General features: G+C 43.7%; 5 protein-coding genes across 19 annotated transcripts in view; 2 read left to right on the forward strand and 3 right to left on the reverse strand.

Annotated features, from left to right (window-relative positions):
- Positions 1–61: 61 nt before the first annotated feature.
- Positions 62–2,637, reverse strand: LOC148397569 (uncharacterized). Of its 2 annotated transcripts, XM_088375714.1 has the most exons (3): positions 2,108–2,637; positions 1,947–2,032; positions 62–1,627 (listed from the first exon to the last, which is right to left on the reverse strand). In XM_088375714.1, the coding sequence occupies exons 2-3, from the start codon at positions 2,026–2,028 to the stop codon at positions 618–620; spliced, it is 1,092 nt and encodes a 363-aa protein (XP_088231840.1). In that variant the 5' UTR covers positions 2,029–2,032; positions 2,108–2,637; the 3' UTR covers positions 62–617. The 2 variants fall into 2 exon arrangements, with proteins under 2 accessions (XP_088231840.1, XP_088231841.1); XM_088375715.1 differs by lacking the exon at positions 2,108–2,637 and having other exon boundaries at positions 1,947–2,101.
- On the forward strand, positions 2,354–4,770 carry LOC148397570 (uncharacterized). The gene is made up of 3 exons (XM_088375659.1): positions 2,354–2,474; positions 2,558–2,623; positions 2,937–4,770. Exons 2-3 carry the CDS (start codon positions 2,563–2,565, stop codon positions 4,388–4,390), a joined length of 1,515 nt encoding a protein of 504 aa, XP_088231785.1. The 5' UTR covers positions 2,354–2,474; positions 2,558–2,562; the 3' UTR covers positions 4,391–4,770.
- Positions 4,771–5,397: 627 nt separating this feature from the next.
- On the reverse strand, positions 5,398–21,410 carry fbxo21 (F-box protein 21). Of its 3 annotated transcripts, none has more exons than XM_088375604.1 (12): positions 21,354–21,410; positions 15,823–16,058; positions 9,521–9,656; positions 9,142–9,251; positions 8,858–8,979; positions 8,490–8,636; positions 8,278–8,417; positions 7,641–7,780; positions 7,390–7,569; positions 6,806–7,204; positions 6,572–6,729; positions 5,398–6,265 (listed from the first exon to the last, which is right to left on the reverse strand). In XM_088375604.1, the coding sequence occupies exons 3-12, from the start codon at positions 9,527–9,529 to the stop codon at positions 6,075–6,077; spliced, it is 1,596 nt and encodes a 531-aa protein (XP_088231730.1). In that variant the 5' UTR covers positions 9,530–9,656; positions 15,823–16,058; positions 21,354–21,410; the 3' UTR covers positions 5,398–6,074. The 3 variants fall into 3 exon arrangements, with proteins under 3 accessions (XP_088231730.1, XP_088231729.1, XP_088231728.1); XM_088375603.1 differs by lacking the exons at positions 15,823–16,058; positions 21,354–21,410 and adding an exon at positions 10,293–10,566 and having other exon boundaries at positions 6,806–6,996; positions 7,072–7,204; XM_088375602.1 differs by lacking the exons at positions 15,823–16,058; positions 21,354–21,410 and adding an exon at positions 10,293–10,566.
- cabp7a (calcium binding protein 7a) lies at positions 15,627–19,946 on the forward strand. 2 transcript variants are annotated; one of them, XM_088375755.1, is made up of 5 exons: positions 15,627–16,076; positions 16,808–16,951; positions 17,565–17,677; positions 17,969–18,119; positions 18,218–19,946. In XM_088375755.1, the coding sequence occupies exons 1-5, from the start codon at positions 15,968–15,970 to the stop codon at positions 18,346–18,348; spliced, it is 648 nt and encodes a 215-aa protein (XP_088231881.1). In that variant the 5' UTR covers positions 15,627–15,967; the 3' UTR covers positions 18,349–19,946. The 2 variants fall into 2 exon arrangements, with proteins under 2 accessions (XP_088231881.1, XP_088231882.1); XM_088375756.1 differs by lacking the exon at positions 15,627–16,076 and adding an exon at positions 17,142–17,316 and having other exon boundaries at positions 16,814–16,951.
- A 699-nt stretch (positions 21,411–22,109) lies between the features above and the next one.
- The window catches only part of kremen1 (kringle containing transmembrane protein 1), a 33,758-nt gene continuing 30,737 nt past the window's right edge, over positions 22,110–25,130 (reverse strand). For all 11 annotated transcript variants that reach the window (XM_088375669.1, XM_088375667.1, XM_088375662.1 and 8 more), the window contains 2 exons: positions 24,353–24,437; positions 22,110–24,126 (listed from right to left, as the gene is read on the reverse strand). In XM_088375669.1, the coding sequence (XP_088231795.1) occupies positions 23,937–24,126; positions 24,353–24,437 (275 nt within the window). In that variant the 3' untranslated portion in view covers positions 22,110–23,936. The remainder of the gene's footprint in view (positions 24,127–24,352; positions 24,438–25,130) is intronic.

Consider the following 25,130-nt stretch of genomic DNA (forward strand, 5'->3'; position numbering starts at 1 on the left):
TGTTACGATGGCCTCATACGTAGAATAACTCAGTTATGAAAATAACTGACGGGGGACTCAATTAGCTTTAATGCCTTTTATTGTAAATACTTGCAATGAACCAATCACTTGCCGTATTAGGACACTTTTATTTTAAGGACCCCGCGGGCAAAAAGATATCCAAAATAGTGACGCCAGTGTCGTCCCGCCTTTTCTCATGTTGCTAAATAATGAGTCTTCACTGAGTGCTCGAGTTTTTCGTGTCTAATAGTAGTACCGAGCTATTTTGTTGACCGGATGGGCGCGTAATAGTGATCCCTCACTACTTCGCATTTGTCGCGGCTTCACTACATCGCGTATTTTTTTTTCCAAATTAAAAAAACATTTAAAAATCAATATAAAACTTCTGAATTGAGGAAACGTGTCTAACCTTTAGGACAATGTAGTATTGCTCCAAATACTCGTTGACATACCTTGTGGCAAAACCTTTGGTGTAGGTGGCAGCTTTACTAAATCTCAACTTGGCAAAGCATCCAATAAGGCCTCAAAAAGACTAAAGACGGCGAACAGGATCTATATTTGTACAGCTCGACAAAAGGTTATTTTCAGGAAAGTTGGGCAAATTCATTTGTTTGGCGCTATTGCGGGGGATTACTGCACATTTCCCTGTCTTTGTTGTGTCTCCGCATCATGTGTGCAGTCAAAGTCTTACTCTGAGCGTAGCTTTCCCCACAAACTGAGCAACTATAAGGCTTTTCTCCCGTGTGTGTTCTCATGTGTGACACCAGATTTTGCTTCTGGGAGAATGTTTGCTCACAAACTGAACAACTAAAGGGTTTTTCTCCCGTGTGTATTTTCATGTGCGACTCTACGTGTGACTTATGAAGGAACGCTTTATCGCAAAATAAGCAACCAAATGGCCTTTCTCCCGTGTGTATTCTCATGTGTTTAACCATGTTTGGCTTTTGCGAGAACATTTTACCACAAACTGAGCAAGGGAAGGGTTTTTCTCCCGTGTGCGTTCTCATGTGCGATTCCACGTGTGTCTTACGAGAATACGTTTTACCGCAAATTGAACAACCAAAGGGATTTTCTCCCGTGTGTGATCTCAAGTGTGCAATCATGGTTTCCTTATGAGGGAACGCTTTACCGCAGGTCGAGCAGCTGAAGGGTTTCTCTCCAGTGTGTATTCTCACGTGTGCCTGCACATGCTCCTTTCGAGCAAACGTTTTACCACAAAATGGGCAACTAAAAGGTTTTTCTCCTGCGTGCGTCTTGGCGTGTTGTTTCTTAGCAGAACGTTTAACACAAACTCTTTCCAGGTTGCCCAGAGTTGTTTCCTTTTCCCAGCACTCTTTGTTGTCATTTTGACAGTCTGAGCAGCTCCTCAAAGGTTCTTCTGTGTCGTCGCTGCCCGAAAGTGGAGCTAAGAGGTCTTCTGGTGGGGGTCCCCCACTTGGACTGCGACGATGAAGCCGTGACCGCTCGGCCGGTTCGTCTTGGTCATCTTCACTCTTCACAAAAACGACAGTCAGTGGCAACTTGCTGACGTCAGTCTCCTCCTCTTCCTGTTTAACGTGCGGGACCTGTGAACCCTCTTGGTCCAAACTCGATCTCCCATCCTGATGATCGATCAATTGTTGGACGCCTGGATGGAACAGCAAACTTTCAGATATATTGGCCCAAGCAAAGAGACAGACACATTTTGGCCGTCATGCCATTTGCTACGTAGAAATAGAAGGCGAGCAGCTTTTATTTTATTTTCAAAAAATTACTGTGGCTCTCTGGATGTGTGTTCTTCAGATTGTTGGAACAGATTGCTTGTGTGAACAATATCGTCTTTTAAAGATGGATGGACTGCAAATAGGCGTATCCACATGCATTTATTGATATTGCTCTAATCACAGGATCGTGTATTTTTTCATGATTGATTGAAAATGCAAAAAGTAGAAGACGAGTAACCTGACCTTGGATGTGCATCGCGATGTGATTCTTGCCATTAGCTTCGTGTTGTTTACGTTCTAGTTCGTTCTCCTCGTACGACGCCATTATTCTGTTGAATAGTCAGAATGTGTTATTAGTCGCTCCCGCAACCACTTTATTGATGTTTTTAAAGTCTCGATTTCACCTGGTTTAAAGTCGCGTCGTTTTGGGGTTGTCTGAAGCCGCACCGACTTCCGACTTCTTCTTCGGTGGTAGCTTTGAGGTAAGTTAACATCCAGGGGAGCGCAGGCCTGCCATCTTTTTTTTAACTAAATACTAATAATTATTAAATATACTGATTATTAATGATTATGACAGTGGTGAGGCGATTCCGCACTTCAGTCCATTCAAAATTTTGAATTATTGGATAATAGTGAACGGCTATCGGGACCCTGTTTTTCTTCTTCTATTGGTTACACTACCACAAAGCCACCATCGAAGAAGAAAAAGGCGGAAGTTGGCGTGGCTACAAAAAGAAAAAAAAACCGGAGGAAAAGAACGACGGCGATCAGGTGAGAAATCCACTGAAAAACATCACCAGCCTTGAAGTAGTTGATGCGTTTGCGATTCATAACATGTTCAAATTCTTCTACAGAAAAAATGGCGTCGTGCGAGTGGCATCAAAAACATTCGGAAACTGTTGGCCAGATTCATATCGGAGGTCTGTCCACGTGGCCACTGGTCACTTACCCCCCCCCACCCTCTTCCTAAACTTTTTAAAGTAAATATAATTTCAGAATGCCGATGTTGGTGGCGGCTTGAGGATTTGTTTCACCCCTACTTTTAATGTAACATAACTTGATTACTTTTAATTGATCACTGGGATTGCATTATTCTATCCGAATAATCACTCAGAGTAGGCGTACTTGTTTTGTTGGAAAAAACAAATTGTCAACTGTATTGCAGTTTTATAGGAACATAACTGACTGGTGTGTGTCTTGGAGGAACATAACTGACTGGCTCGTGTCTTGCAGGCGTCCAACAGTGTATTTGTGGACTCGTGAGCACCAGTTTGGACCAAGAGGACCTCCAAATTAAAGAGGAAGACAAGGATACACTGTCCCCTCCTGTTAAGGAGGAAGGGGAGGAGGTTGACCAAATTAAAGAGGAAGGCAAGGATACACTGTCCCCTCCTGTTAAGGAGGAAGGGGAGGAGGTTGACCAAATTAAAGAGGAAGGCAAGGATACACTGTCCCCTCCTGTTAAGGAGGAAGGAGAGGAGGTTGACATGAGTATGTTGCCAGTTCTTGTTGTCACTGTGAAACGCGAAGATGAGGACGAAGAAACACCCGAAGGGTCAGCGCTTCATCATGGAAACCACGATGGAGGACCGGTATCAGACGGCCTCTTAACTTGCCTTTCAAACAACAATGACCCGGAGGAATCTTTGTTGAGCGGCGTAGACTGTGAAGGTGACCACACAAAATCAAAATTTTCTCAGGAGGTGACAATTCTCGGCAACAAAGAAACTTCACAAACGTTGAACAAAACGGAAAGTATCTCAAGTTGCGTTGAAAGCATTGCTGAAAAACAAGTTCCTACTGGAAACACACATGCTGGAGAAAAACCTTACTCTTGTTCAACTTGCGGTAGAAGATTCTCACGGAAGGCAAATGCGGAAAACCACATGCAACTACACACAGGAGAAAAACCCTTCGCTTGCCCAGTTTGTGGGAAAATGTTTTCCCGGAAGGATTATGTGACATTACACATGAAAACCCATACGGGAGAAAAACCATTTTGTTGCTCTGTTTGTGGTAAAACATTCGCTCATAAGTCCCACATGACATCGCACATGCGAACACACACAGGAGAAAAACCTTTTTGTTGCTCAATTTGTGGGAAAACGTGCTCGCAAAAGGCAGACATAGCCACACACATGATTGTACACAGTAAAGAAAAAAACTTTCCGTGTGCAACTTGCGGTAAATCATTCTCCCGCAAATTAAGCCTACGAGTACACATGAGAAGTCACACTGGAGAAAAACCGTTTTGTTGCGTCATTTGTTCTAAAGCCTTCACTCGGAAGGCAAACGTCGTAAACCACATGAGATCACACACGGGAGAAAAACCTTTTCGTTGCTCAGTTTGTGGAAAAACATACTCCCGAAAGGACCAAATGTCAATGCACATGGCAAATCATGCAGATGTCAAACCTTTTTGTTGCTCAGTTTGTGAAAAAACCTTCCCTCAAAAGTCAAAATTGACAAAACACTTGAAAACACACACAAGTGAAAAAAACTTTGGTTGCTCTACTTGTGGCAAATTTTTCTCTCGTGCTACATATCGATCAATACACATGAAAACGCACACTAGAGAAAAAACATTTGGTTGTCTAATTTGTGGTAAAGCTTTCGCTTGCAAAAGATACCTTGTGGTACATATGACAACACACACAAAAGTAAAACCCTTCAGTTGCTCAACATGAAGGAAAATGTTCTTTCATAAATCAAGTCTAGCCGTACACTTGAGAATGCATACTGGAGAATTTATTTTTATTGCTCCTTTTGTAGTAAAATCGTCTCGTTGATGGCGAGAAGCGCGTTTCATTCACGAGCACGTCTACTAAATGTATTTTCTTGCGTTAGTCTTCTCTGAAAATCAACATGAATTGTGAGAAGCAAGAACGTAAAAGTTTCTGCATTCTCATCTATAGTTAATCATAAATTCACACCTCATTTAATCCCCACTTTCATACTTTGATTTAATTGTATTTACTGGTAAATGAGTTGATTGCTATTTGCTTTTCATGTATACACAAAATGAGAACTTTTACAAAGAAACAAAAAATAAAGGGATCAAAGCGTATACTGTGCTTTTTTTTTTGTCACACGCACACACGCGCGCGCACACATGCACCTTCCCTCACTGATCCGTTCTCGCGATTAACTGGAAATGCAAATCACTCACTCAGATTTGTTCGTTGGTGAGCGGGAAATGCACTCGACTCGTTCGTAAACAGGAAGTGACGTCATTTCTTCTTCGTTTTGTTTTACGGCGAGGTGGCACCAGCTTCAATGGGCATTACTGACACCTACTGGTTGAAGTCATATGACCTGAAAAAAGAACGAATCACACAATAAACTAACTTACAATATTTTTTTTTTTGGTGCATAATAAAATGAAAACTGCAAACTACACTTTCGTTAAATATTGGGGAGTTTGTAGTTTATGTTTTAAAAAGGAGATTTCAAGCTGTCAGACTAAACACAAAGCTAAAAAGGTGCAGTTATGCTCCTTTTGTACATAAACGGTGCATCATCATGCCATTTCAGGTGCATTTTGTATTGCTCTTTGTAACAATTTAAAAAAAAAAAAAAAAAAAAAAAAAAGAAACCTATCCATTGTTCTTCAGTACACATTAAGTATCTTACTGCTGGAAAAGTTCTCGGTTCCAAATGGGTGAAGTGACATAAAATAGAGCCAGAGTCCAGGTGGGTTTTTATATAAAAATAATTTACTTGAGGTGAACAAATAACAGACACTTAGTAATAAATAGCCTTCAGGTAAGAACAATATTTCCTGTCTCACTCCAATCCCCTTCTCGATTAAAGCACTCATATTATGTAACCCCACTTAGTGGTTTAAATAATTTGAATAGTTTAGTTCCGAAGTTAACTTTGTCTCTCCTTTTAAGTTAGAGAATTAATTACACAATAATTTGAATTTACCCTTCAGAATGACAAGACAATGACTGGATTTTTGTATTTTTCTCATTAATCTTTTTTCGTATTTGCTTTAGTAGAGTACATTTGAAAATATGGTTAGATTCCTTTTTTAAAAAAAAAAAAATCATTCCTAGTGTACTACATCATAACGCAGTACACCAGAATGAATGCAAAACTGGCACATGCACACACGACACAAATGTTAAATATGAATGATTACTGCTAGTCGGTTGTTTCTAATAATTTGGCTGCCTTGGTTCTCCACACAAGAGGGTCAAACCATTAGAAACAGCACTCACAACTCAATCCTTTAAAACAATCAAACAAAAAAAGACTTTGCATGAGCCATTGTGGGTGTACCTACTAAAGTGGCCGGCGACTGTTTTTTTTGTTGTTTTTTTTTAAACCTCCCAGCTGGATGTGAGCGAACGGCAAACGTTGTGGCTACAAGGGTGTGGGCGGGCGCACGTGCGGGTAGAAGTGGCGCGTTGTCTCCTCTGTGTGGTCCGGGTCATCGGGGTAGCGCGTCCGCAGCTCATCGTTGGCAACGTAGTGCGTGTGGGCAAACTCGCAAAAGTAGCGACCCACCTCAGGGTGCCCGATTTCCAGGGGGGCTGGATGGAGCTCCAGGTTCTCTGAACAACAAAAAAAAAGGATTAGACTGTTAAAAATAAAAATACGCACAGTTAAATTTAGTGTCTTTAGTCACTTAAATTTGCGGTATTGAATCATTTAAAATACGGGAATTCAAAAAATCTAAAATCAAGAGAGGGGAAAAAAAAAAAGTTTGTGACAGAGTTTTATGATAACTGAGTACTTTGTTACTGAGTAAAATATTACCATAATAACAAACCCAATGTTCATCCGTCTTCCGAACCTCACAAGGGTCGCGGGCATGTCAGAGTCTCTCCCATCTTTTGGGTTTAATTGGATCGCTTTACCTTGCGCGGCATATCGGCAGGTGCCGTCCTGCACCAGGACGTTGAAGAAAGGCTGCTCTGCTCCATCAGGCAGCTGGTGGACCCTCATGGTGGTGATCCACTCCTGGCTCATGGTACACTTGGGGTCCCAGCCGTAGATGACGCAGTTGTAACCCGACCTGAGACGTAGGAGAGGTGGGCAAAATGGCCAAGAGTGGCTGGGGAGGCGCTGCTGAGGTTGCCCCCGTAACGCACCTCTTGTGTTTCATGACCAGGCCCACGGAGTAGCGGACGTCCCGGTGGTCGGCCGCCCCGCGCTGCTTCACCTCGGGGGCGGGGGGGTGCTTCATGTGCTGGATGTGTTCCAGCGTGTGCTGCACCAGGTAGCCCACTGCGCCATGCTGGGACGGGTCCAGCGCCTGGATGTGCTGTAGGATGTCTAGAACCTGCCCGGGACCGATCGAGGGAGGAGCAATGTCGGTGAGAGCAAGCACGCGTGAAGTACGCGTGAGAGGAAGCACCTTTTCGGGCCAGATGCCGAGGTGGAAATAGAGCCTGGCCTGCAGCAGAAGGTAGGGAACGTTGTCGGGGTTGATGGTGAGGAAAAGGTCCAGCGTGTCCCTCAGGAGCTGGTAGGACTTCTCGTTGATTTCCCTCCACAAACAAAGCAAAAGAAAAGCGGCATCTATCTAGTTGGTCTTCTTTCTCGTACTGGCCGGCACATGACTAATGTGTCGCCACCCCATGGCCGGAATTCTGCATTGCAATGAGTTGTGGCACCTTCCCCTTGTTGCTTTAGCACGCACACACCAAACGTAGACAATCAAGTGAAGGAGTACCCTCTTTTCCCGATGTTGAGCAGGTTTCCCACCATCCTGAGCAGCACGTCGACGGTACCGATGCCGTTATAGTAGTCGGCGCTGGCCTGGTGCCCGATGAGGTACTCGCACTCTTTGGCCGTCATCTGCTTGCCTTTGCCGAACGCGTCGATGTACACGTAGTCGTAGATGTCGTCGCTCCTGCGGAAAGTGAGCCCGCGGTGTTGAGAGTGCAAAATTGTGGATGAAAATCAAGCGTTGCCTTCAGGTACCTTTGTTCGCCACTTTGGCACCAGCGCAGCAGGAAGTGGCTGGGGAAGTTGACGGGCTCCAGCTTGACACCCAACCTCTGGGCCAGCGTCATGTAGAGCACCGAGAGGCTTATGGGGATGCCCTTGCGGCGGAGCAGCACCTGCGACGCAACAAAATGGGTCCCACGGGCTGTCCTTACAGTTCTTATACAATCGATAAAATGAGTCATTTTGAGCACGATTAATATATTCGATGGCCAGCCACGCTTGTTTTACTTTATAAGAAGACAAAAGTGAATAAAATACAATATCAAGAGGTGAACAGGTTGCGACTCCTTAATGTGTGCAGGACATGGCCACCGGAGGGCAGTGTACTAATGATCAAGATAAAAACGAACAATAGTAATAGTCTCCTTTTTCACAGAAGACTGTCTGCAAATTTTCATTTTGTCCATCTGCATGTGTTGATGCACCGTTTATGTACAAAAAGATCAGAACTGCACCTGTCAATGTTTTTTGTCACCCTGGCATTTTGCGTCGTGTGTTAGCATTAAGCTAGTGGCTTTAAAAAGGTTGTCTGGCTTTGTGTTTAGTCTGCCAGCTTGAAATCTCCTTTGTAAAACTTAAACTACAAACTCGCCAAGATCTTGAAGTCTACCTGGTGGATGTAAGAGTTGAGCGGGTTGTAGTAGTCCACTTGGTCGCCCTTGAACTGCAGCTGGTCGTACAAGACGCCATTGAGGGCGCAGAGGACCTGCCGCTGGAGCTCAAAGTCCTGCAGCGGAAGACGCTTGCCCCCTGCGAGACGACAGAGTGGGTATCAGCCCCCAGGACAGACATTTTAACTGACTTTTTCTTATGCCAGGTCACCTGGAGACACGCAAAGGCTTGGGTGGGATGGATTCTTCACCCGCAGCGTCTTCTTGACCTTCTCGGCGATGTCGTCCAGCTGCGCCGAGATCCCGTCCGGCGTGACATCGGCCAGCGGGTTGCAGTATTGGTCCACCAGGACGGCACCTGGACACACGTACTTTTGTGGTAGCTCTTCGGACTAAGATGATTACAATTCCTCATTTACATGTAAGCTGACTCCCCTAGGAAGGGTTGCCCTCTGAAGGAACCCTGAGAAATGGCAATAAAATGATCTGGGGATGGATTCTAAGATTGAAACAAAATGGCTGATCTGTGTGTTTTCAGTCACGCCATGGAGAGGCTTGCTCCAATGGTTGTTTTCTCACCTGCGAGCGCCGACTGCTGCTCGGGCGGCTGCTCCAGGAAGCTCTTGAGAGCGTGCAGGATGTTCTGCTGTCTCAGGAAGTAAAGGATCTTTTTTGCATAGTACTTCAGCGTCAGGCTTTTCCTTTGTGGAGGCAAGGAGAGCGCAAATAGGCGTTTCAGCAAATGCTCTTGTGATAGGAGTGATTTACATCCAAAGATAAAAAACATTTTTAACAGCACGGGTAAACTAGGGGCACTCCTAAGTCAAGGGGAGCGAGCAATGTACTTGCAGTCGCTTACGTACCTCTTTTCAGCCTCGAGGATAAAGATCAGCTCATCCTCGCAGAAATGTTCGGGCATCCCCAGCGATTCAATCTCTGCGAAAGTGTCGCCCAGCACCTGGCCGATGCATGGCTGGAAGAAAAATCGGTTTCAAGGTACTCATTTTGCTCATAGCACGCTTCGCATTTTATTATATTGTGGATTTTTTTTTTTTACCCATTTACCACAGGCAAGTCCCAATTTAGAGTTCAGCTTGAATGTGTTGCTGTACAATGTTAAGGTAGCAGTTGTGTGAAGGTTTCTCATTACAGCAACATTGGCCCGAATATGGTGGTTGCCATTTAGTGTTTTTTTTCTTCTGTGGTTTGGTGTTTAAACATGCAACATTTAATTCTCTTCACCACTTCCATGAAGAAGCGCTGGGAGATGGACTCCACCGTCCTCCGGATTTGGATGCCCACCCGATGGCGCGTTTTGTACTCGAGCAGCCAGTCGCAGCTCTCGTTCTGCGGATAAAACTTCTGCAACCGCGGCCATCTGGAAAGTGGTGTGAGAATGGAACTGTAAAATGACCTTACAAAATTTGAAGTCACAACTTCCCAACTCTCTAAATGTGAGCGTACTCCTCGTGGATTTAATGAGTTGTTGGATAACTTTTTGTATGTGAATCCACACAATTTGAAGGGCATCAGATCAATTCTGCAAATACAATAAGCTTGTTGGTGAAAATGATACGCGTACAGTATTTTGCCTAGACCGAAGTTTGGTTATTTAGTTCTTTGGCCTCTGTTGAGAAGAGAAGATGGATGAAAACTGAAGATCATCTGCCGACTCCTGATCAGTTTGATCAATTCAGTCCTGAAAAGATGCCTTCCAAGTGATATTCAAGGTCATTTATAAGTAAATGTGTTTTACAACTGGCTGCAATGGAATTTAAAATGATAATAAAGAAAATAACAATAAATCAAATTTTAAAAATATGGTTCATCTCTTCACAACGGTGAAAAGGTGATGCATCATATTCACGTAAAGCAGTGACAGTGAACGGGCACTGAACCAGGAGAAGGACACAAGAAAGACATTACAATTCAGGACATGACTGATAATATTAATAATCATAGAGGATTATTATGACTACAGTCATAATAATCATCTAACAGCAATTATGCCGACCTGAGTTTATACTGGTGCCCCCACACCTTTCCTCGGCCGTGGCAAACGTCGCGCAGGCGCAGGCAGCAGCAGGACACATTACAAATGTCGACGTGGTCGAGCACCGGCAAACACAAAATGTGTTCCAATAACTCAGTGGGCAAATCGGTCAACTTCTCGCCGCAGCGATCTCGATTTACGTGGCCGGTTTCACTGCCGCTCCCGGCCTTCGTCCCGGTCGGGCTCGGCAGCCGCTCTCCGGCGACACAAGTCGCCATCTTATCTGTTTACCCCAATTACCTCATCGCCCTGGCCCCGCCTCCTTATGGCGCAGGGGGCTGGACGAAAAGGCGGGGCGGAAAGAAGTGATGTGTCCTGATTGGTTGTTTGCAGGAGAGGGCGGGGATCTTAATCAAGGTTCAAATTCAAGAATGTGATGCGGAATTTTCAATAGTCATAAAAATGTCGTTATCCTTTGACAATTTTGTAAAATGGTTAGGGTTAGCTACATTTTCCAAGACGAGCTGATCACAGAGCAAACAAAAACCCACGGATTGAATTTGCCATTATGGTGAAAGTCACTAGATGGCAGCAGAGCGCTGTGGACGTAATACTCATCATCGTTGCCATTCCACTATTATCCGAAAACTGCTGCATCCTGACGAGGGTGAAGCGGGTGTGATGATTCATCTCCTTTAGAGAACAAATAAGGATCTCACAAATCCATCAACATTTTCCAACTTTGGAGATCCTCAAATGGCTGGCGTTGCAAAAAAAAAAAATATATATTGGGGACTGCTGTACTGTGCTAAATAAAAAAAATTAAAAAAGTGTGGGTGAGGGGGGGTCAACTATCTATGAATCAACTTCAGTGCAGTTTGCATGAAAAACATCATGCTGATGGATGATTTGATCTTTTAACAAGCTCTGCAAACCATAATTCACTTAACTCTCACGACTTCCATCCTACAAGGCGAGATCTTCACGGCCCAGCATCGTCTCATCACTCCAGACGCAGCCGCCGACTTGGCCGAGCTCTTGTATGGAAGTCCACGTATCCGTCAAAGTCCACGAAAGGATGAAAATGTTAGGCTTGAGTGAGCTCGTCCGACTTTAGTTGACAGGAAGACTTTCTTTTTGACAGGTGGACAAGCTCCAGAGACTGGGAGTTCTGCCTCAGTAATGACCCCAAAAAGCTTCCCCCCTCGCCTTTTAGCCAATTTAACCGCCCGAGAAGCTGCAGAGCGGAAAAAAAAAAAGGCCCATAAACTGTATGCCGCCCGTAGTCAAGTCTGCTCCACAGCACACTCAATTTTACTTTAAGCAGTGCTCGGCTTTGATCAGAGTCGCTAAATAACTTTACCCGTGGACATCTTGTGTGGCCGTTAGCTGAAGTCGAGCCCATTTGATTTGCTTGCAGAGACGTTGTCAAGTGTGTTTCTAGACTCCTCTAACGGGGTTTGAATCCATGACGTGACAGGCCGCAAAATGGGCACAAAATGGCGGTTAACTTACAGGAGGTTGGGAAAAAGACACGTTGGGTAATATCACACAGTTGCACATTGAGCTTACGTGCATGTTTGTGTAGTTGAATGTTTGTGCTAGACCTACGTAGTGTTTTGCCACAAAGAGTCTTACTCTGGTCAGATGGTCCATGTTGTCTTGCCGAGTGCTCATCCTGCCACAGCGGATCCGCAGCCAGTGTCTTCTCCCTGTTTGGTATTCCGAGAGCACGCCGCTCCACAAGTGGCTTTTGACAAGGCGCTTTGGAGATAAAGCCACACTTCTCTCTGGCGCAGAGGCCCGGTCGAGCGTGAGCTGAACGTGAGCTGTGAGGCAGGCGAGACGACGGGCTCTGAATTCTCTAGCTCGGTTGCTCGTAATTTTTTTGGGTGGGTGTGCTTATGCAACGACATCGCATTTAATTCTGATGACTGGGGGATTTTATAAAGAACATTGTTTTAGCGAGTGCCGTTGTTTTTGTCGAGGGGACAAATGCAGACATTTTGGCGACTTTTTTTTTTTTTTTTAAACGTGGCTTTCATTAGTCTCATCTTTTAGTTTGTCTCATCATTTAGTGAGGGCAGTAGTTTCTCTGTCAATGTGAAGAATGATATTTCTGCTAAACCTTGGCTGATAAGCCGCCTGCGACCCGTCGGCTGTGTAAATCTCAGACATGATCTGAAAAGAGCTCAAGTATAACCAAGTCATGGCTAAAAGGAGCTTCTCGCAGTCACATGACACTTAATACATTTTGAGTATGCAGAAGGGATTGCAATAAGATGAATTTTAACGTATGACTGCTGGGGGGGAGAAAAGAATAAATGGCGCAAGAGTGAGAAAGTTTGGTTTCTCGCTGAATCTGATTTTTTTTCTCTGGGCAAGAAAATAATCCCAGCGGGATAACTCAGGTAGGAGAGTTAGCCTCAAGCAAGAGGGGAAAATTGCTCTTTACCTTCCTCCCAACCTCCCTTCATCTGCGTGGGTGTAGAGGAGCACCGTATCTCTCCCTCCGGTGGGAAATGTTGCTGCTCGTCTGCCATTTTACTGTTTGGAATCCCCTCTTCCCTGGTGGACTGATGTCTCGTGCACTCGGACGCACACACAAAGAGTATAGGAGTCATCTGGCTCTTTTTTTTTCCCTTCCCTGGCTTAGAATGTTGACAATTTATCCCAGTCAAGTGTTGATGGGGAAATGCGGGCAATTGCATGGCAAATGTTGCCTGCAGTTAGCGAGCATGCAAATGAGTTTATTTTCAGACATGGTAGCTCTTGCACGGTAATGCTCCCTGATGAACACCACGCGGCTTTTCAGTTGGCCCATGAAATGACATCTTTCGGCACATGCGTGCAGTTGATTGTTTTTAGGCTTTCTTTCTTATATAACCTGTGTTTTTCCAGATTGAAAAAAAAAGAAGTTGTTTGTTAATCTTGACGCATTTCATCCACACGGGGAATTAATTAGAAAGTGCAATGTCATCCGTAAATTGATTTAAAGCATGCACTTGTTGGGTGGTTAGTCGGCTGTTCAATCGGGTGTTTGGGTTTGATCATTTGTTTGCTCTTTCATTTGTTAAATTTTGGTTTTGTCGTTTGTAACTTTGTTTGGTTCATTGCTTGGTTTTGGTTGGGATGGTTGATTCTTCTTCCGGGTTGGTTGGGATGGGTTGATTGGTTAGGCATAGAAGCGAATGGTAAAATCGATACTTTAATTTGATTAGCGGTACGGAAGATGAACGAACAAATGAATAAATGTCGACCAAATTTCCCGTCGCTAAAAGAAATCGATTTTGGGTGTTTTACTGTAGAGGCGTGGTCCGGACCCAACAATTGTTCTTCAATGGCTACTAAAAGCTAAAATGTCACCAAAGGTAAACTCGAGAAAGAGGTAGCGAGTTTTTATTGACGAAAATGTCTCTCCGAGTGTCAAGAATATGGCAAAACTCTCAAGTAGGCCAACAGGATTGACTTTGAAGTTATGTAAGTGGCGCGGCACTGCGAGAGCTCCGTGAGCCCCATCACAATCCCCCGCCACACACACATACACACAGCTTCTGCAAAATGAAGCTCCGACTGTCGTCAGGTTTGGAAGTTCTCCCCCTTGTAAACTCTATTTTTAGCCTTGCGAGGTGCCGTTTTGGCTTTTTTTTTTTTTCCGGAGATTGAAACGTTCTTCCTCAACTTGGTGAAGACGGCGGCGCACATTCCCCGGAGAGAAGCGTAAATAATGGATTTTTCCCTCCCGGCGCAGAGGAGGTGATTCAATAGCCGCCATGATCCTTTCGGGAAAGTTAAGCAAGGATATGGCGTGTGACGTGGGGGCTTCGCTGGTGACTCTTTCCCCGCCCACAAAAAAAAAGACTTGAAATCTCCCCGCCACGGTTTTCTGAGTCGTGAGGCATTTTGGATGTGCCGCAACATTCAATGAGCAGTATTTCGAGAGAAGCTTTTCCCGAACCGGTTTGTCGCACAAGACGTAGTCCACCCTTGAGGACGCACAAGATTTAAACGGCAAAAACAGTTTCAGTGATTGTTATGATGAAAAAAACGATGCCAAAGTGTTTAGCCGCCTTTAACAGCTTGGCATAGTCAGTGCACCTAATCATTGGAGTGTGTGACATCTAAAAATGTAATGGCACTCTGATATTCTAATCGCGGGTGTTTCTCGAGCAGCCGCTTTGCAACTTTTAACATTCCGACCCTCTTTGACCTGCACGCACCCTGAAAAAACAAAATGAGTCATTTTAACTGTGCTGTCCTTAAAACTGAACCTGGATTTCGTGTAATCATGATCATTATGTGTGCCGCTGCACCACATTCGAAACATGCCGAGTCTTTTTTGCAAGACTTGACAACATCAATGGATATCGACAACTTTGGGGTCCGTTCAAGGGGTGCACCAACTCTATTGATATTTCAAAAAATGGGGGGGCGGGGGGGGGGGGGGTGGCGGCTTGCAATGTTTGCTGCAAAGTGATCAAAGTCTTTCATTATTCATCCCTATTTTTTTTTTTTTTTCAAATCACATCTGGTGCGAAATCTATACCCCCAAGAGGGTGCACCGTATTTTTGGCAATTCCAGCCCTGGGCGGCAGCTTCTTTTTGAGCATCCGTATCATGTAACATCCGAGCGCCGCTCACCTAATGGAACATTAAGTCTCATCAAAGGGTTGTTGGAAGGGGAGGGCGGGGGTGCTTTAATGAACCAAACTGCTGCTTTTAATGACCTGCGTGATGCATTGCACACACACACACGGCGTTATCTTGACGCCGCGGAAGTGCACACACAGCACTGTTGCTCCTTATCAGCCCTCTGCCGCACTGCACAAAAATGCATCTGTTCAGAGAAACCAGATAAGGTAAAGCTGGATTACCCTCGGGATTTCCACTGAGTACCTTCCCGTAGAGGTGCGCTTCCAGGAGATGGACATAAATACAAAATTACCGTGTTTTGGGGGAGGAAAAAAAAAAAAAAAAAGGGGGGGGGGGGTGTGACAGTACTTTCGAAGGCAGAAAGTTTCCAGTTTGACTTTGTCGCCCACCTTTTGAGGGAGGGGAAACGACTGAGGTGCTCCAAGGGGGTTTCAAAGAGCATTTCACTGAATTGGTTCGTATCATTTACAGAGGCTCTCGTTTAATTAAAAAAAAAAAAATCTTCTGATTAGAGGTCCAATTAACGGTAAAAGTGGCACAATCCATGAAGGTGCGGGCGGAGAGGCGAACAATGTGTAAAAAAAAAAAAAGAGGTGGAGAGAGGCTGGGTGCACGCGGCAGACAACGACGACGGGAAAGGAGTTGCTTCAGTCTTCGCGCACGCTTCATTGAACGCCGTGAGCGTTCTCCCGAGGGTGGGGTGGGGGTTCCGAGTAAGGAGGGAGGGAGAGAGAGAGAGAGAGAGAGGGAAGTGCGCGCAACCAACAAGTGGCTCCCCCGCCATGCACAAGCCCGCTGCCGCAGCGTGTGCCAAACATGGACTTTTTTTGGGTGTATTTTTTGTTATTCTAATCCTTTTCAATGAATTCCCGTGAGCGAGGCAAGATTTTGCACCCACCTTGCTCCATGGACTCGCTGCTGCCGCCGCCGCTGTTGCCGCTTCCGATGCGCTCCCCTGCTAGCCGTCCAGGCGAGTCGGTCTCCCGTAGCTAGATCCCGCCGCCCCTAACCCCCCTGGAATCTCCGGGAAGAGGGTCGCAGCCATGCCGATGCATCCGGTCACCTCCACGCTCATGTACCGGGGCATGTGCACCATCCCGGACATCCTCTCCTACCGCCCCCCGGTCAACCTGCCTGAGGACGAGGTGGAAGGTGAGACAATTTGTGAGATTATATTTGATCATATTTGTAAAACTTTTGACAGTTTTGCAGGAAAGTCCAAATTTAGAGTGCCTTCTGTGTAGTAGCACTTTGTGCCACACACGGGGCAGCACTGAGCAAAGCAGTTGATTGTTTGCCAGAAGTTTGCCAATGGTTAGCACAGTCCCCGGCAAAAACGAAGACTTGTCCATGTGACACAAATGTTGGCTACGATACATTTGCACATCCACTTGTTGCCAGGCAGAATTTGCAGGGCACTATTATTGGTCATATTTGCCTCTGTGCTGCTTGGAACAATAATTTGAATTATAGTGGCCACATGTTACTAGACAGATGTCATTGGACATTGTTTTACAAGCACTTGTTGCTAGGCGGAATTCATGGGCCACTAATTTGCATTTCAGTGATCAATTGTTGCCATGTTGGGTATTTGTGTGAGTGCTTGTTGCTAGGCAAAATTTATGGGTCACAATCATGAGTCAATTTCCATATTTGTGAGGTCATTGATTGCATTGGAAGCATTGTGTGGCACAGCTTGTTTAGTATTTTGCTATGGTTCCAAAGTGCACTTTCAAATCAGGGTGAAGGTTTCAAAGAAGGCTTAGGGTTTCACATTAGAACTTCGATCCAAGGTTCAGTTGAAACAAGTGTTTGGGCTTCAATTTGTGGTCTCCAGCTCATGATAACACTCTATCCCTAATTCAGTCTGCATGTGTGTACAGAGATCCGCGAGGCGTTCAAAGTGTTCGACCGCGACGGCAACGGCTTCATCTCCAAGCAGGAGCTGGGCATGGCCATGCGCTCCCTTGGATACATGCCCAACGAGGTCGAGCTCGAGGTCATCATACAGCGACTGGACATGGATGGTGACGCAAGCACACAAACAGAGGACCATACGCACACACACGAGTACAAACAGCATCATTATCTTTAAAATATATTTTCTTTTTTTCTTGGAAACTGTATTCTAGGAAAAAAAACATTTTAAATGGTCCTTTTTTAAGAAATTCAATAAAAACTTTTCATCTAAATATGTTACCTTTATTTCCCCTCAAGGGTTTAGGTTTAGGGTATTGAAACCCTCTCCGGAAGGAGCGAGGGGGGTGCATGGACCTGCAAGTCCCGGGGCCCCCGGCACTCACAGTCCAAAAACCCCTCATCGTGTCGTGGCCGCATTCATCCACGGCGCACCACCGTCCACTCCTCCATTTTTCATTTATTGATCTAACATGTATGTTTTTTTTGTTTTTTTTTAAAATAGTTTTTGTTTATTTTACATAAACAACAAAAGAAGGTGCGCCAAATAAACACATCTTTGACATTTTGACTATAATGAGTCTTCCTCATGTAAGGCACACTGAAAACTATTAAAATGTTTTCTTTTTTTATGCAAATATTTTGTAAATAAACATTTGTATTTTTATTTTTAGTTAACACCACCCCCCAAGTTTTGTAAGTTTGGTTATGTTTGTTGGTCAGGCGACGGCCAGGTGGACTTTGAGGAGTTTGTCACGCTGCTCGGCCCCAAGTTGACGGCGGCCGCCATGCCAGACAAGTTCAACGGAACGGACTTTGACTCCGTTTTCTGGAAGGTAAACTCATTTTACAAAATAGAAAACTTTTTGAATTCAAACACATGCAACTTTTTGACTGAAAAATGATTTTTCTTTAGTTGCAATAAAAAAAAACAATCCAACCTTTATTTCAGCGCTACTTTTAGCATTATAGCATTTAGCCTACAAATACATTCGAATATTTGTTCATCAAAGATGTTTACTTCACATTGGCAGTTCCAGGTTTTAGTAGTATTACATAAAGGGGGGGGGGGGGCAGGGGTTAACTCATTTTATAAGTAAGATTGTGACTTGTTTGGGGTGCGTCAGTGTGACATGCAGAAGCTTACGGTAGAGGAGCTGAAGCGTCTGCTGTACGACACCTTCTGCGACCACCTGTCCATGAAGGACATCGAGAACATCATCATGACCGAGGAGAACCACATGGTGAACCCCGAGGACTGCCAGGTGGACATCGACAGTAAGCAACGCTTCGACCCGCTTCCCAAATCCAATTTGGTGTTAAGATGAACTTTTAGGGCTTCAATCGTTGTACTTTGTACTGTTTCCGGTGCGGAGGTTCCAGCCCCACGCAGCAGGTCAAGCAGACTTGCGTGCGCAAGAGCCTGATCTGCGCCTTCGCCATCGCCTTCATCATCAGCGTCATGCTGATCGCCGCCAATCAGGTGCTGCGCAGCGGCATGAAATAATCAATCGTTTGCAAGACTTAACGGACAACAAAAACTCTACGGGCGTAGGGGCTTCAAAGACACGTGGACCACATATGGCTCCAACGCCTGGTCATTGTGTGATGTCTTTTGTGCGTGTGCGTGTAATACAGTACAGTGAACCCCCGTTTATCGCAGGGATATATCACCGACCCACCCACAAAAGGTAAAAATCACACAATAGAGAAAAGGCGTGTCACTTAAAGCAAATCTCAGTCTCAGCTTAATGCTAACATGTAATAGGAAACGTCATAGACAGGCTAAAGTCATTAGCATTGATGTCACGGTAATTGAAAACACAAATGCTACCTCACACACACACACCCAAATACAAAAGAATGACAGCATCGAAAGCAACCGAGGTTCTTACACTTCGACAAATTGAGATTTGGCTGTGCGCTGTAAAAAAAAAAAAAAAAATACAAATATGACTGCTTAATAGTGTGCAATCTAACATGGGTTCACTGTACTGCTGTGCCTCCCAAAGCTGCAGGGGGCGCCATTGGTGGACAAACAGCAGCAAACGGGAATAACCTCATCTATGCATGTTATGCATGGACTTCAGCGACCGTGTGTTTGTATACCCGTCAGCGTTTACGTCATGATCACACCAACTGTGTATTAATGCTAAACTGTGAGCCAGTGTGCTTGTGTGTGTATATGCGTGAGTATATGTGTGTGTGCGTGTCAGAATGTATTGCGAACGAGCAATAAACAAAGGTAGCGTTCAGCAGCGTTCCAACCACTCATCTTAAAAGTCAAGCATCAAACGAATATTTTGGCAATACAATAGGGTTGGGACACCCGTAAATGTGGCAATAAATCACAAGCACATCTTTGAAACAACCTGATTGGCTAACACAGGCTAATTGCTAACATGTCCGGTAAACTCGTATTTATTTACACGGACAACACATACCATGAAGTTTATATATGCTAATTCAATGCTAACATGTAATAACCACTGCTAAAATGACAAACGATCACATTGAGAAAACATGTGACCAAGCTCGCACATGCTAACATGAGGGCTAAATGTGCTAGCATGTGCTAACATGCACTAAAATGTAACATATTAACTTACATGTACAACAAATGCCCCACACAGGCATGCTAATACAATGCTAACTTGTGCTAACATTCGCACATGTTCACATATGCTAATATTAACTGACATATCTACAACACATGCCACCATGTTCACACATGTGCTAGATGTAAATAAGTAAACAATCTCCTTGGCGGAGGTAATGTCATCTCCAACACATGGTTCCCATTTTGCACTTTACAACTCGCTGCAGCGCACAACAAAAACAAGTGACCGCCATGATTGTCCCACACATACAATGTGATGAATTAGTAATAAATAGTTAATTTACTGCCTTATCATTTTCTTGATACTTGTCATAATACAAAAAAAAAACATCCACACTAAGACAGCGTGGAAGTTTTCAGTGTATTCCTGTTTCTTAGGGGACGTGACTTGCTGTCTTATTGGCTGTTAGCATTTAACTGTCTGTGGAATGTGGTGTTTTTTTTGCCCCCAAAAGAAAACCAAATAAAACATGAAACACCATATAACACAACTCTTTTTTTATTGGTGGCTAGACCATAACTAATATGTGGTAGCCAACCAAACCAGCAGGTAAATGTCGTTTACCTGCCGGTTGGTTAGAAGCGCCTGTGGGTAAAACTAAATGATACCAAGGTTTCCATTTTCTGGACCTGGATTTGACACCTCTGGTTGTAGCATGTGCACTATGCTACAGACATAAAGTACCTCACAGTTTTGCTTAAAAGGCTCGTGAGATTGGCTAATAAATAAATAAATAAATAAAGAGACTGCTATCGGCTATATAGCAAATCGATGAGGTCACCCTGCAGCAACCTATCAGCACCGAGCGTCCCATCCATGAATTACTGCAAGCCCCCCCCTTGGTTGCCAATGGAAACAGGATGGATGGGGGCCTGCAGAGGTGTGGATCTATTCTTTGCAAAAAAGGAACAAAACATCTCCTGCTTGGTGTGCGTCAATACGCCTGTACGTCACAAAGACAGATATAAATATATTTGGAAATGTAGGGCAACGTTGCCGTGACAACACCCATCAGCTTCAAAAATAATAAAGAACTAGAATTTGTAATTTCTGGAGAAATTGAATGTCAAAGCGAAGAAGCTGAATGAATACTTCGAGAATGACGTCAAATAACAGTGGATGACATAAAACAACTGGGAATAAGTTGAAAATGTTGACGATGGAAGATGAACAGGTTAAGTTGGGATGAATTGGTTAAAAAAATGTAGATATGAATATGGTTAGGGTTAATTTTAAAAATCAAAAATGTGGACGTTTTGGAATAGGTGGGAATAAGATGAAAGTTGGAATGGGTTGAATCTGTCAAAAAATTTAGAAGGTAGACGGGAAAAACGTAATTTTGTAAAGATTTGGGGGAATGTTAAAGGTGAAAATGTGATATTTTGATGGTTGGGCACTTCCTGTTCAATTAAGGGCACTTCCGGTTCAATTCGGGTCACTTCCTGTTTAAGTAAACTAAGCAAGATCAGCTGTTTGGGATTCCATGTAATCCCTGACTGCCCTCTAGTGGTCACAAATGCTAAACACATGTTCACTCCAGCACAATTGCGACGTTTTCATGATTGAAGAAAAAATGTGAAAAAGGTAGACTGGCAAAGTCAAACAGAAAAAAAAAAAAGATAAAATAGGCACAAACACCAACACTTCTTTTTACTTAAGTAAAAATAATTATATTATATAATTATAATAATTAAGTTACAAGGTAGGCTGCAACTCCAGGGCCGAGTCATTCCATCGACCTGTGCTGGATGCTTACCATCAACATGCGTGGCCTGTTCAAAACAATTCACTCCAACTAAATAACATTAATCGTACATTAACACTTTTCTGCTGAGAGTTCTTATTCATCATCAATATTATACTATTTTGGGTAAAAACCGGAAGAACTCACCTTGAGTAGTAAACAAACATTTCCTTCCTCGCGCCACACTCAAGTTTGGGACATTGTCTTCTTTTTCTTCCCGTTTTTGAGCAGTTACCACCTGATATATGGGGCATTGGCGCCATCTACTGGGTCGAAAATTGTGACCAGAGATCCGACAGGCACAGACTGAAACACCTAATACATAATAACGCTAATAATAAATGAAAAATAATAATGAAAAAACAAAACAAAAAATAACTTTCGCATATTTGCGTCCGTGCCAAATTTAATGGTGCTCAGTGTCACCTGACTTGGACAAGCCAAAGATGACTGATGTGGCAAGAGCATATACGTCCATATCAGGTCAAGTCAATTATATATATATATATGTTATATTTAAAAATATATATAAAATATCTATATATACAAATAAAAACTATGTGCACCTAAGTTTCAAAAGAGGGCACCAGAGTATAATACAAATCCAAAGTTAAGCGGAAGCCTTTTTTAGAGACAGAATTCTGGATTAATCCAAATCAGATGGCTTTTTTTTTTTTTTTTGCCGAGCTGTGATTTACATTGGTAAAGCAACTTAGTATTTAGTTTGTTACAAATATTGATCCAGTTTATCCTCAATTTGTGTCATCATTATTTAGCTTTTTTGTTGAGCTTAACAAAAGGCATTTTTTGCCTATTTTAGCATCACAACAAAACACGCTATGCTGTATTTGTTGCAAAATAGATCGGAAAAGAAAGCCCCCGAAAAGACAAAGAAAACGATCATTAGGAAACATGCAGATTTTATTTTGGCAAACAGGACACATTAAATAAAACCAAGCAGCTACTTCACTTTTTTTCCTTTATCTATTTTTTAATACAAAAGATACTTCCCGTTCACATATAAAATAAACAATAATTTACTGTATAAATTATAAATCTCACTACTTCTGCTATGTTACACTCTTGTTTCATACAGAATATGAAGACGATGATGCTGGTTCTGGTACATTCCCGCATGACCACAAATCATTTGCACAATTTGGTCCAAAAGAACTTTGGCAACTTGTCACATTAATTGGTGGAAAATGAATGTAGGTTGCTATCAAAAACACCGTGCTGCTAGACAGCCGGAGGAAAATTGTATGTAGTGTAGATGTAGTAAAGCCGCGATAAACGAAACGCGAAGTAGCGAGGGATCACTGTAGGATCGTTTGACATTCGTTTTATCAAACACTGTTGACGATTTTTATTTGAATTGAGGTGTTTCAATGTGAGCAATCTGGGGTTTTTTTCTTTTTTTTAACATACCGTAGATGTTTGGGTGAGGCATTTAAGTTTGAGTGCTTTGGCTGCGTGGAGTTCATACTTGCTTCATGTTATTTGCAATGTTTTATTAAACGTTTATCTTTTGATGAAACAATATAAATGTTTTTTTTCAGAGGCAAAAAATATGGCATCTATTTGAGGCGAGGTGTTTAAATATGGGTGCTCTTCTAAGTCAAGTAAGACCGTGCTGATGTTCGTTATTTTAAATACATTATATGTATTTTGCAGCCAATAAAATTATATAATTTTTTTTCTGTGAGGGGACGGGTTGGCATTTAATTAAGGTGAGGCATTAAGTTGTTTTTAAATTAAAATTTGAGCTTAATTTCTCATTCCGGTGCCGCTTTTTATGAGCAAGTGCTACTTTGGTCCTAAGAACAATTTCTTTCACATTTGACTATATTTGTATTCATCTATTCTACCTTTTTTACCCTTTACGATTTTTTTGTGGTTTGAGGTGTGTCAAAGAAAAAAGGCTTTTTTTTTGCATTAATATAGTCACGAGTCTAAACGTGGTATTCTGATGAATATTGCTTTCATGGAATAGGAATTAAGAAAATATTTTTTATCAAGTTCACAGCGTTGCTATTTTGTCCTCTAACGCCCTCTTCTGTTGACTGAAGGGTTCGCGTCGCCATGTCAGAACTTACCCGTGTTCTGGGTTTGGTCCCAAAATTCTTATGGGCGTACCGATTGCAAAAAAAGTTTAAGTGCATCTTGTTAAAAGTACTTTTACCATAAAGAACTTTCAATTAGTTCCAATTTATTGTGATTTTTGGTGTCCCAATAATTTTGCCCCTATGACGTCAATACGAACGAGCACATAGAATTACATAGGACTCAATGTTACCTCGCCCCATCCCGCGTTTCAAAGCTAATGTGAACAATATGTTCAGTAAAGACAAAGAACACAAACGAACGGGCCATTAAACGCCTCATTGCGACTATTTACAAAGGCTTACAAAAATAAATCATTGTCATCATGAGATGTGTGAGTAGAGCGAGGGGGATATGCCGTAAGGCACTTGAACGCCACACGACGCTAAGACTTCCGCAACACCCTCGGGGTGTCCTCTCTGACTCGTGAGCAACTTACCCTCTCCGAGGGCGACCGGTCGCCCTGAAAACTTTTGCAAACGAGGCCCAAGTTCCGAAGAAGCGGCACCACGCTGACGGAGAAAGTTGGCATCCATCCTGGCCAGAGGGTGCCATACCCGCATTAGCCACTCGTTAGCTTAGCGCTTTGCTAGCCATAGAGTTCAGAGGAAGCGATCAAGGGTCGCGCTAGTTGCCCACCAAGGGGCTCAGGTCTCCATGGTGGTGGTGGTGGTGGTGGTGTTGATGGTGGCTCTTGAGTTTCTGCTTGAAGAGGGAGATGGTGGAGGGCCGGTACAAGATGATCCATGGCTCTGATGATGTTGAAGCGCTCTGGCTGCAGCTGTCCGAGCCGCTCACTGTAGGGATTCGGGGAGACCTGCACGCAAAAGACGCAGGTCAACGTGACAAAGGTTTGTGTTAGGTCCTAAACTTCGCCACTAGGGGTTGACCCATTAGTGAGTAGACACATCGCATTGTTTATACGAAACAAAAAAAGACTCCGCAAAGTGATCTGAAATTCTTCGACCCTGAGTAACGCCACTAAATTTCGAGCCACTCCCGCCGCAAGCATGGTTTAGGAAATAAATTGTGACGAAACGTACTTGACTGTGACGTGGAGCAGTAGCTTTGCCAGCATGGCGACCACGGTGAGGATGAGGAGGCCGGCCAGAGCGTAGATGGTCCACACTGTCAAAAGACAAATCCGGGAGGGGGTTGGGTGGGGTGGGGGACACAGTGTTAGTGGTGTCGCCTGGCCAGAAACACTCAAAAAAGTTCGGCGAACCGGAAGGACGAGGAAACACCTGCCGGCAAAAGCCGAGCCAGCAAAGTGTCAAGAGACGTTGATGCATTAGCCGCGCACAGCTGTTGGAATGATTGCGTTTGTTCTGAGACGCTAAACCTGACCCGACTGGTGTTTCAAATAGCTTAAAGCAAATGCCGCAGAATGTAACGCAGTCAAAAAATATTTTAAATCGTCTTTTTCCGGGCAAGTCTGTCACAAGGGCAATCATAACATCTCCGCTTGACTGGGGTGGGCTGGGGTCGCAGTGTAATCATTTCTTTTCCCGGCCCGGCACGACACGCCCCGCATAGCGCGGAGGTGCCGTCACTCGTTGTCACACTAATTGGTCGTTTCAAAACAAACCGGATTGGAAACGATGACAAAGTTAATTTCAGGATGACCATAAAATGCTTTGCAGGTGAACTTAAAATGAACTTAAAACGACAAACTTTGCAAAAGTGTAGCTGCAAACACCAAAGACACTTTAGGTTTTGATAACCCCAATTTTTTTTTTCTACATCGCCAAAATAAATACGGCAAAATCTCTGCCAAACCTATCGCAACATTTCCAAAGACGGTCTTCAACCTATGCCAGT

The sequence above is a fragment of the Syngnathus floridae genome, chromosome 5 (genome assembly GCF_059516105.1).
Source record: "Syngnathus floridae isolate MCC-2025c chromosome 5, RoL_Sflo_1.0, whole genome shotgun sequence".
NCBI lineage: Eukaryota > Metazoa > Chordata > Actinopteri > Syngnathiformes > Syngnathidae > Syngnathus > Syngnathus floridae.

What these genes read in the sequence shown, in the direction of transcription:
- LOC148397569 (XM_088375714.1), bottom strand. Translation starts at nt 2,028, where the DNA reads ATGGCGTCGTACGAGGAGAACGAACTAGAACGTAAACAACACGAAGCT. An exon ending in CATCGCGATGCACATCCAAG is followed by an intron (nt 1,628 to 1,946) that starts GTCAGGTTACTC and finishes TGTTCCATCCAG; the next exon opens with GCGTCCAACAATTGATCGAT.
- LOC148397570 (XM_088375659.1), top strand. Translation starts at nt 2,563, where the DNA reads ATGGCGTCGTGCGAGTGGCATCAAAAACATTCGGAAACTGTTGGCCAG. An exon ending in TGGCCAGATTCATATCGGAG is followed by an intron (nt 2,624 to 2,936) that starts GTCTGTCCACGT and finishes CGTGTCTTGCAG; the next exon opens with GCGTCCAACAGTGTATTTGT.
- fbxo21 (XM_088375602.1), bottom strand. Translation starts at nt 10,549, where the DNA reads ATGGCGACTTGTGTCGCCGGAGAGCGGCTGCCGAGCCCGACCGGGACG. An exon ending in AGCGCTTCTTCATGGAAGTG is followed by an intron (nt 9,252 to 9,520) that starts GTGAAGAGAATT and finishes TTTTTCTTCCAG; the next exon opens with CCATGCATCGGCCAGGTGCT. An exon ending in ATCCTCGAGGCTGAAAAGAG is followed by an intron (nt 8,980 to 9,141) that starts GTACGTAAGCGA and finishes GCCTCCACAAAG; the next exon opens with GAAAAGCCTGACGCTGAAGT.
- cabp7a (XM_088375755.1), top strand. Translation starts at nt 15,968, where the DNA reads ATGCCGATGCATCCGGTCACCTCCACGCTCATGTACCGGGGCATGTGC. An exon ending in TTGACTCCGTTTTCTGGAAG is followed by an intron (nt 17,678 to 17,968) that starts GTAAACTCATTT and finishes GGGGTGCGTCAG; the next exon opens with TGTGACATGCAGAAGCTTAC. An exon ending in CTGCCAGGTGGACATCGACA is followed by an intron (nt 18,120 to 18,217) that starts GTAAGCAACGCT and finishes TCCGGTGCGGAG; the next exon opens with GTTCCAGCCCCACGCAGCAG.